The sequence below is a fragment of the Notamacropus eugenii genome, chromosome 3, assembly GCF_028372415.1.
Source record: "Notamacropus eugenii isolate mMacEug1 chromosome 3, mMacEug1.pri_v2, whole genome shotgun sequence".
NCBI lineage: Eukaryota > Metazoa > Chordata > Mammalia > Diprotodontia > Macropodidae > Notamacropus > Notamacropus eugenii.
The window spans coordinates 223,882,153-223,893,269 of record NC_092874.1 but is presented as its reverse complement, the minus strand read 5'-3'; the positions used below and the strand labels follow the sequence as shown (position 1 = coordinate 223,893,269).

The 11,117-nt window shown below is 40.6% G+C and overlaps 1 protein-coding gene across 2 annotated transcripts in view; it reads right to left on the bottom strand.

Moving 5' to 3' along the window:
• Window positions 1-5,410: 5,410 nt before the first annotated feature.
• Window positions 5,411-11,117, bottom strand: part of SLC4A8 (solute carrier family 4 member 8) — a 196,702-nt gene continuing 190,995 nt past the window's right edge. For both annotated transcript variants that reach the window (XM_072654709.1, XM_072654710.1), the window contains exon 25: window positions 5,411-11,001. In XM_072654709.1, the coding sequence (XP_072510810.1) occupies window positions 10,989-11,001 (13 nt within the window). In that variant the 3' untranslated portion in view covers window positions 5,411-10,988. The remainder of the gene's footprint in view (window positions 11,002-11,117) is intronic.

Genomic DNA, 11,117 nt, shown 5'->3' with positions numbered 1-11,117 from the left:
CCTTGGCAAGTCACTTAACTTCTGATTGTCTTTGTTTCTCCATCTGTAAAATGGAGATAATAATACTTCTGAGGATTAAATGAGATGATATTTGTAAAAGCAATTAACGCAATGTCTGGCACATATATGCTTATTTTTCTCCCTTTTGCTGGAATGGGTATGGGGGAACTGGGCAGAATATACTTATTCAGAATGCCATCTTGTATGGAAGCACCCCTATACTTGGGCTGGACTTTTTATCCCTTAAGTGACTAGGAAGCTATATCAGTGGTTTCAGTCTTACTTTCTTTGGCTAATTAAGCATCAAGGGTGGTTTTCTTCCATTTACGGAGAAAACTAGCCTACTCTCAATGGCAGTTTCCAGTTTGGGTACACATTGCTCTAACTGCATATAGGGATAAGGGCCTTAGTTATTAACATAGCTATGTATAAATGTGTAATGAATTCACGTATGTATTCTACAGCAATCAATGCTGAATCACACTCAGAGGAAAGCTAGGGCCTGTAGTTACAAAGTTCTAAGAAGCAAAAACCATGTTCTCATCAACATAAGAAGATAGGGGTACAGAAATGCAGAGACTAGACATTATGGAAAGCATTGCAGCAATTAAAGTTTTGCCACAGTCTCTCTGTTTTGACTGGTGTTTTGCCTCTCTTCACCTGAACCATCAGCTCCAGGGATTCATCAGCCAACTCCAGGTAAGGGAAATAACCAGCATTGCCTTGGAGGTGGTATTCCAGCTAAATACCCAGAGAGCACCTGGAAATAACATGGAGAAAGGCTAGCCTGGGAGGGGAGCAGTGGTAGGATGGAAATGGTGTGTAGAAGACTCTTTTGGGATTTGATTTCTACATCTCAGCTTCTTGCAGATCTGTAACCTGGAGATAGATTGCACTATTAACCCTTTCCATCTCCTGGGACAGCTGCGTAGATCAAATGATTTTCACTGTTATGAAAGTACTTTGGAGAATATGAAGGATATAATACAAGGGAATGATACGATTATCCCTCCTTCCTCTAACCCTAGAGAGGATGCATATTTAGAATATTTTCTGGTTAGACTACTAAGGGGACAGCATGAGAAAGATCAGGAATCTTCTGGCACCAGAGCAAGGACAGCTAGCCCACATGTGCCATTGTCTCATCTGCTCAGCAGCATTGCAGAGCTGGAAACCGCAAAGTGTCTTTGGGCAAAAAAAATACGTTTTGACTAAGGTGAAAATGTATTTAATAAGAATGTACATGTAGAACCTATATAAGACTACATGCCATCTTGGGGAGGGAGTGGGGAGGGAAGCGGGAAGGAAGAGGAAAAAACATCTAAGATATATGGAAGTGGTTGTAGAAAACTGAAAAAAATAAAATAATTTTAAAAAAAAGAAATATGTTTTCTCCTCAGCTCACAAGTGACCTCCTTAGCTTCCTTTAAGGCCCAACTAAAACTTCATGTTCTACAGGAAGGCTTCTTAATTCTTAATTCCAATGCCTTCCCCCTGTTAATTATTTCCTGTTAATCAGATATTTAGTTTGCTTTGTATACACTTTTTTGCATGTTATTTCTTCCATTAGATTGCACTGGGGGCTGGGATTATCTTTTGCCTCTTTTTGTACTCCCAGAATTTAGCAGTGTGGGCACATAGTTCAGTTGTGTCTAACTCTCCATGACTGAATGATTATTGACTATTTATTGATTGATACTTCCTTGTGCCAATTTCATAAAAAAGAAATAAACATGGGGTATGAATAATCTTTAATGTATTACTAATGACCTCTCTTCATTTGGCTTCAGAATCCACTGAGGCAACTGGTGGCACAGGGGCTAAAGAGCTGGAATCTGGAAGACCTGTGTTCAAATTTAACCTTTAATAACTACTAGCTGAACGACCTGGGCCAAATTACTCAACTTCTGATTGTCCCAGTTTGCCCAGCTTTAAAATGGGGATAAAAATAGCACTTGCCTCATAGAGTGGTTGTGAAGATCAAATAAAATATTCGTAAAAGCACTTTGCATACATTAGGTACTTTATAAATGTTTATTCTCTTTCTGTCCTTTTAAGAAATGGGTTCCTCACACTCAACCTGAACAGTTAGCAAGCTCCTTTAGTGCTTTTAATAACAATGAGAGTGATGAGTTGGCTGATTTGGTCGGAATAAGGAAGGAATGAAACAAGAATTTCTCTATCCCATGCTTTCCCCTAGACCAGAGAGGGAAACAAGGAGTAATTGGCTGATAAAATGCCATCCCCACCCCCCACTTCCCATTTCAGGGAAAAGGTGGTAAAAAAGGGATTGCTAAACTCAGGTTATTTCACCAATCACTGTCTGTTAACTTGACCTTGCATCTATTTAGCACTTGGTGTCCAGTTTCCCGATTAGCTCTTAATTTGATCGCCTCCACTATTGTACAACTAGTAGCCATTTCTCTGCTCCATGCCCAGGTGTCTAGCCTGGAGTCTGCCAAAGACTCTCCTTTACCCTCTGGGATCCTCTGAGGTGTCCCCTTGACTTTTTCTCAGATATCATGTTCAAAGTCAAGGCCACTTGAAGTATCTGGATAAATGGGTGTCCCCTTGCATTCAAGCAATTTTGATGCCTAAATGGCCATGGCCAAGTCTCTGGGAAAGTACAAAATTGGGTTATAGGAAACCAAACAGAAGCACTGAGTGACAGCCTACCATTGTGCAAAAAGCATTGGATTTGGAGCTGGAAGACACAGATAGAAGTCATCTATGTGATTAATCACTTAATGGCTCTGAGACGTTGCCCATGAGATTTAGAATCCATATCAAAGGTCATGTTTATATTGCACTCTTCAGACTTTGTTTTGGTACAAGCAGTAAAGATTCTTTACCTTCCACTGATCCCACATATATCTTGTAAGAATGTATTTGCATCGGCATATTGCTTCCTTCATTAGAATACAAACCCATTGGGGGCAGAGATCATGTATACTCTTCCTTTGTTTCCCTAGCACTTATGTTTGGCACAAAGTGTTTAATAAATGCTTGTTAACTGACATTCTCAGTTACATAAAAAATGTTCTTTCCAAATCAGATTCAAAGATGGGCACAGACCTACAAGTAAGACACAATGAACTTACATCCAATAAAAATGTACTCCCTTTCAAGGTCTGTCACTGACAAGCTCTGTTTTAAGGGGGAACAATCTGAGTTAGCAATTGTGATGCCAAAAATAAAGAGGGCCACTGCAACTTTTTAAAAAATGCACAGAAGGAAGAGCAGAGAAAGTTTTGAAAGTAATGTGTGGAATTTATTATATACTTTAAAAAAAAGACATATTCATGGTTTCATATACATTCTGCTATTTATGTTCAGCTGTGTATATGGAAATTTTTGTGTATGTTTAAATTTAGAATAATTTTTTAAACTCCCTAATCTTGGATAAATTGCTTGACCTTTCTGGGCCTCTGTAAAACGAAGGCTGGACTATTGAAAAGTGAATAATAATCAAATGATGGTTGGATTATTACTAAAATGCTTTCTAGCTCTAAATCTTCTGATCTGATGAGTTTTGGTTTGCACATTTGTAAAATGAAATAATGATTGTGCTGTCTACATTGTGGAGTTATGTGAAGAACAAATGGGAGAGAGTACCTAAAGCACACTGTGAACCTCAAAGCACAGTGTCAACGTTGAATATCTGAGTTCAAATCCCAACTCTCTTCCTTACTACTTGTGTGATTTGGGGCCAATCATTCATTCATTGTTCTAGACCTCAGGTTTCCTCATAAATGCAATTTGGATTCGTAAATGAATAAATGAATCATAAATGAATCCAAATGCTACGTAAGATTGTACTCTGATAAACTTGACCTAAATCTCTGGTCAAATTTAATATGTATTATTTTATTTAAGGGATGGTTTATGAGCCATAGAAAGGTGAATTTATTGGAGGCAGTGAGGTGGCACAGGGAGTGACTTGGAGTCAGGAAGAGGTCCTGCCCACCCTTTGAGAAGCAGTGCTGTGGATCAATGGCTAGGGACTGGGGTGACTAAGCTCTGTAATCTTGTCCCCTCAACATGTCCTTAGCAGTGGTATCAAACTTCAGTCAGAAAGATCCCTGTAGGCTGCATATCGACTTTAAACCCATAAATTAATGCTATCTACGTTCTACTGCATTTTTATTTATTTTGTTAAATTATTTGCTAATTACATTTTCATCTGGTTCTGGCCACACTCAGGAGTATAGGACAAGATTCTGACTTTACTAAAGGAAAAGTTTAGAATTGTCAGGGATGTAGTTGTTACTCACTTGATGGCCATAGATTCATCAAAGTATGTCTTCTTGGAGTTCTTTGTGCCCAAGAACTTACAAGTTATCTCATGCATATGGGGGATTCCCTTACACCGACCTACAGCTCTCCCCAAAGGACTTAAAGATCCCTCCTGATCTCTGTAGCCACACACTCCTTGGTCAGGAGTAGGACCTACCCATCTCACTTTCTTTGTCTAACGATTGTTCTACATGAGCAGAATGCTGGTCTTACATATGCAAATATGAAAGGCAGGTTTCTCCCCACATTTACGGTGCATTTCTGAGAGCTGACTAGAAGCAGCTACTTTCCCATCCCACAGTTATCTTTCTGGTCATGCTAACTAACCTAGTGTCAGAAACGTAACCAAAAGGTCTTGAGAGACCTGACGCTCAAGAGAATTCATACGGAGTGGGAAAGGAGGGAATCCCAGAGAGAAAGTATCTGCTGCTGCTGGTCTGGGGCTCCCACACTCCAGCAGGCTAAGAATTTAGGAAGCAGATTCTAGAACAGCTGAGATCACAGTCTTGATCAAACTAAACCCATGAGCTAGAAACCAAGAGCTTGATCTAACATCCAATCCGATTAAGTCAGCTGATTCGAAGGACGAATAGGCAGTAAGAGACTAGAAGGTGGCATTAGTGAATCAAGTCCTAGGACTTCCTGGTAGAGGAAAAAAGGGTACAGTTGCCCTGTCAGAGGGTCGGCAGATCCCCTGCCAATTAGAAAGTTCCTAAAAAAAAATGATTCTTCTTCCTTTAAATTCCCTGGCCCCTTCTCTTTCATTTACATCCAGAATTCTGTACTTGTTGGGCATTCAGGGTGTGATTGATCATTCTTTTTTCTTTTTAATATCAGACATTCTCCTTGTCCCTGATTGATCATGCCACCTTTTTCTGTTCCCAAACACCAAAACCTGGGTAGCAACCATGAATGATGAGTACTAGATTTGGAGTCAAGGACCTGGGCTTGAATTCCTGCCTCTGGCATTTACTAATTGTGTCATCATGGGCCAGTTACTAAATCTCTCTAGGTCTGAGGTCCATTTGTAATATGAAAGGGTTAAACTAAACAACATGGCACCCTCCAACTCTAAGTCTAAGACCATTTGCTCTGTCAAAGAACAGTAGTGGTGTGGCTGTTTACACAGACATTTATTTTTACCTTTAGGGGGAGAGCAAGATGGAGATAGGACAGATATAATTCCAGTTGTCTGAGAAACACAAACGTTGATTCACACAGACACAGACTATGAGATGACACAGGAGTGGGGAACAATGCCCATTTCTGACACAGACTTTGATGAGCACATTACAATTACATAGTTATCCTCCATTGTATTTACACCGTATGAGTGTGGAAAGGTTTACATTTCATACAACAAAAAATAGATTTGGAAATCTTTAAAACAAAAATATCTCTATCTCTACATGTAGCCACCTAGAAAGAACATAGAAAACAGGAAAAAAAAATGTGCCAGCACCTTTATTTTTCCCTTCTTTAGTGAAGGTTCACTCTGCTTTTCACTTAAACATTATCAGCACGAAAGGGCAGGCATTTTGTCAGACAGACAGACAGACAGAGGAAACTCAATCTCAGAGGACTGAGTACAGAAGGAAGGAGGGGGGTGGAATTTCGGCTCATCTTCCAGAAAGAACTTTTGCTCATTGCAGTTTGGCATTTCAGTTTCCAATGTTACCATGTGAGGAAATCATGAGTTGGCTTAAACTAAAAATCTGTTCAGAGAGATCCAAGCCATGTTTATTACCACTGATTTCCTAGGCATGTTGAAGTGGCTTTTTTTTTTCCTGAGGAAATGTGAATGCGGTTGATTAGAATGAGATCTGTGTCCTTAGGAGCTGGGAGTGGATTGGGATGAGGCAGGGGGCTGTTGGAATTCTCTTTAGGATGGCCAGAAACTGTCCAGTTTACTCGCTTTTAACTACCAAATCTAAAAGGGTTGCTTCTGTGTTAAGTCACCCCAGATCACTTCCATTCTTTAAATCCTACTGCACTAGCCCTTGTTTGGTCTTCACCCTCCCGGCTAGCTAAAAAGTGTCTATTTTGTGTTTATCTAAGGGAATCAAGTGGCACAGAATCATAAAAAGCAGATAATAAAAAATCATTTAATTTTGGAATGTTTTTGTTTTTATATTTGACAAATTCACAACACCACACCAAATAATGAAGCTTTATTGTTATGACCTCCTTTTGGAGGAATTGGAAAGCCACTGAGCTTTCCTATCCAGCCCCCTTCCCCTCCAACTTCTCCCTGCTCTCCCTCCATTCCCATTGGTGATGGATGGTATCATCCATGCTATTCTGGACCCAAAGTAGGACTTAGAAGGACTCCCTCTCTTTTGTTAAGTTTCCTGCCCCTCTGGCTCATACTTTCCCTGGCATAGAAACTATTTAAGGACCTAAGATGACCATAAGAGAATGAGAAAAGGCAGAAAGGAAAAGAGGTTACCAAATCTTCCCTAGACCCCACCCCCAAAAGAGGACGGCTTAGATAAGCTAAGAGTAGACATTGGAGGAGAGAAAAAAACATTTTGAATTGCTAGCTCATGCTCTAAGGAACCTTCTACTACACGAGGCCTGAGAGACTTAAACCAAAATAAAGTTGACAAGAACAGTGACTTTGGCGAGGGCTACTGAATCCCTGGCTAAACTGGAATCTTGAGATGCTGAATGTCTTGAAACATCTAATACAGACAACCATTTAAGAGCCCAAGAGAAGTTACTAAAACCCATGGTCATCAAAAGTGAGGAACATGAGAAGCATAGAAACTTGTTAAGTGTCTCCTAGCTGGTCAAAAAGGTCAGGAACCTCCTGCCTCAAGAAAGACTTGAAAAGACTGACAAAAAACAGATGTGCAAATCAATAGAGAAGGCCCAAGAAAAAAATCTGAAATGCTTGAGAAGCCTGGAAAAATTGAAGGCATAGTAGACGATTAAGTCCTAAGAAGTGTCTTAGCTGACCAGCAAACCAAAGATCCCATCCAGCATATGAACATGTTGCATGGGGGTACCCGTAATGACAATAGTTGTTCCAAAATCATTAGAGGAAATAAAGGAAGTTCTCCAGCATTTTGGGTGGACTCCGAGGGACAAGTTTATGGGAGGATAAGGATGGACAGGTATGCATGGATCTTAATCAGCATCATTCAAGAGAATGTCCATATTTGGTAAGATCAATGATCCCTTTGAGTACTTGAGATAGGGAATTCAAACTATCTTTTGTGCGGTATGTTGTTCACTTTTAATCTTACAGACACCCCCCCAAAAAAACCAAAGTTCTAGAAACAGGTTGAATTAAGATGGGTTACATACAAGGAGAAAAGGAAAATTCTTTTCTCCGGATACAAACATGTTCTTGGAAGGGTTGACATTATACAGTTATAAGCATATATAACAATCACCTACCTGAACACCCAATCTCATCATCCTCCCCAGAGCCTCAGAGATGGAAGAAATGTTTCCCTACTTCTGGCAATGCATTTCATCTTACTTTCCTCAATCACGGATTCATCTATTCACTCACTCGTTCGTTCGTTCGTTCATGCACACTTACAGACATACATACAACAAGCATTACATAAGTGCCTACTATATCAGGCTAGAGGAGAGAGAATTAAAAGATGGTCCCCTAAAGAAGTTCAACATTTAGCACTAGCGGATGGGTCTCCTTCCTTCTTACCACTCTATCACCAACCTGTCACATCCAGTTTGGGCCTGAATTTCTCCTGTCCACAGTTAGAAAATGACTGCTTCTTTGTCTCCTCATTCTGGGGATGATTAGCTACTTCCCTAAATTGCTCTTCACTCCCCAAAGCAGGTATTTCCCCTTAATATGTGTTCACTTTTATTGTCTATTTGTGTGTTTGTCCAATAATGCTTCTCCTTCCGTTTGTCCTCAGTTTATTCAATCTGAAATTAGGAAACTGTGACACGGGGAGAAAAGTCATATTTTCTAAACCTTACTTTTTAAAAAAAGATCTGGGTTGTGGACTATCATAAATTGCTTAAGGGAGGTTTCTTGTTGTTTTTTTAATGGTGATGATGATGGACTTACAGACACATTCTCCTTCTTGCCTTATATCCATACTTTTTTTTCCTCTTCTTGAACTCTCTTCTTTTCTACTTCCCCCTTTCCATCCCAAGAGTAAATTCATCTCATACCACCACTTCCACCACCCCGGTTGGGAAGAAGCTAAGTTTGGCATTGATCGTGTGAGGATGAGAAAGAGGAAGCTGTAGGATCTGGCTCCGTAAATACCTACTGGTATTACCTATACTTGTAATAGACAAAGTTAAGCAAAGATATGTTTCCTGGCCTCGAGTAGCACGTAAAAGTCTGATGCCTTAAAAGAGAGGCATTTTTCTAAGTGACATGGGTTCCATATTTGTTGAGTGCTTGTGGAACTGACAAGAGGTTAAGGGAGCAGAAGAGATCAGAATGGTAGGATGATTAAAAAGGATGGAAGAGAAAGAGGTCAGTCAATTTCCTCCCCCTCCCACGTGTTAACCAATCCTGTCCCGTTCCCCCCCCCCCCCAATCCACGTCAGGAACAGAGAAACAATATATTGCTATAACATATATTTTAAAGCAATACCTTTGGGGGCCTCTGGACTCTCAAGTTTTTTTTTTAATTTGAGTGAAGTATTTGCTTCAGCACTCACTGCATAAAGATCTCCGAGTTGACTTGGACCAGTTTCGTTTGGAAAGCTCCCTCCTCAGGGCAATTAGCTAGTGAATATTAGTGAGAGATAGATTTTGCAAGTAGCTTCTGAATGAGCTGAAGTTACCTGAACTTGATTATCAGGCCAGGTGCCTGCTCACTGGACTGGATAATCTGAACCAGGCATCTGTTGAGAGGTATGGCATTTCCTCCCTTTTGCTTATTTTTAAGAAGATGCTTTGGTCAAGGGCATTGTCCCTTTTTCCCTGGAGAAGGTGAAAGGGGTTATGGTAGAAGGAAAGGAGAGGAGGTAGAGGGAGGAAGGGAGAAGCTGATGGAAAGCAGAATGGGGGATGAAGGGAAAGCCAGATGGGTGGGGGAAAGCAGCAACCTGCTTCACCTGAGAAAGCCACGCTGGCCACGGGGAGACCACCTCTGTCCCATTAAAGGTGCCCACTCCCCATCCACCCTCCATCACCACCACACAAAGCCTATCAGTTCTAGAATACCCTGCGTATAATACAACCCAATTCTCTATAGACTGTTGGTGTGATTTTCATTTACTCCAATACATTCTGCGAGCGATTGATGATCAATTCCAAAAGCATTAGAGTAAAAACGATGTTGCTTTTAAACATAAAGGAGAGAGCAGACTAACTATAAATATTGATCTTAAATTAAATATTAAAATTCATCTCACCACTTTCAGCTTTGTTTCCAATTACGTTTTTGTATCTGAGATGTGAAAGTCTGAATTTTGGTAAACTAGTGGAAATTCAAGATGATGCCTAAACTATGTATTTTCTGTTCATTGCCTACTGTTGTTCGCTACTAAGGCAGCTAGGGTGACTTACACAAACATTGAGTCTCTCCAGAGGTGGCACCAGAATGTGCTCACATGAAGCAGTAATTAATGGAGAGCAGCAAGACACTGAAATTTCCATAACATGGTAGTAAAATTATTTTTGCAGACTCCCCAAGTAACCTTGAGAGATCACCTCTCCCTATCTATGGGAAGGATTATGCTTTAAGGTTTACAAAGAGCTTTCCCCAAAGCTCTACTCTTTTAAATCTACCAAATCTACTCTTCTCTTTTAAATCTACCAAAAAAAAAAAAGACACTATATCAAATCTTATGTCTAGAAAGTACGTCCTGATTTAACCTATGTCTCTTCTGCTGCACTTTAATCCCTCTCTCATTCTGTGGGAACTGGGAAAAGCTGCACAACATTATTTAAATAGTCTCCCTTTATAATAATTAAGATAGTTATCATTTTCTTCTTCAGTCTTCTCTATTATAAAGAACCTCAATTCCCCTTTGCAAATTTTTACTTTCCAAGATGATCAACAGTGTGTGCCACTTCCTCACCCACCATCATGGTGGGCATGTCAGAAGCCCAATCCCTGGAGAAGTCCCACTGAAGCAGCCATCCCAAGCCTGCCATTCTATTAAAAGATCCTTAGGCGAGAGAGCTGACCTGCTCATTGTCCAAAGAGGAAACCTCGTCCAATGTCCCACCCCCATTGGTTTTACTCTGCCTATTGTTGTGGCATGAGAGCGTGGCAGAAGAGGCTACGATCAGAGGGATCTTCCCTCCCATCCTCTGCTGGCCCCAGGGAGGACTGGCTGATGGGACTCTTCAGTAGCTGAGGAGGAGATTCATGATGTTCAACTGGTCAGCAGGGAAAGAATTTCAGAAGTGTCCAAAAATGGAATGTTTGACGATAAGTGGTGGTAACTGCTCCGAGGTGGGTACAGGAGGAGGAGGAGGGAGAGGAAAGAGGTTACCGAGAGGCTTTCTTCTGTTTCCTTCCAAGCTTCTACTTGGGGAAGGCTGCTGGTATGAAGATGGCTGAATGCCCTCTAAAGCGCACTGGAAATAACTGAACACTTCTGTGTGGCTTTAAGTCATCTGAATGAAGAAGGGGCCAGGATGAGTCTTCATTTCTAAGAAACTTGCTCCCTTCTCTGGCTCCCGGCACTTCCCTGAGATACCTCCCAGGCCGTCTCTTCCATCCAAGCAAAGATTCTTAGTTGAAAAGACTGAATAAAAGTATTACCATTAGCCAAAAAAGGGAACACATGATTCATTCCTGCTTTTAACACAATACTTTAAAGATGTCACCAACAGTTTGTATCCTGCTATATTTTAAGTTCAT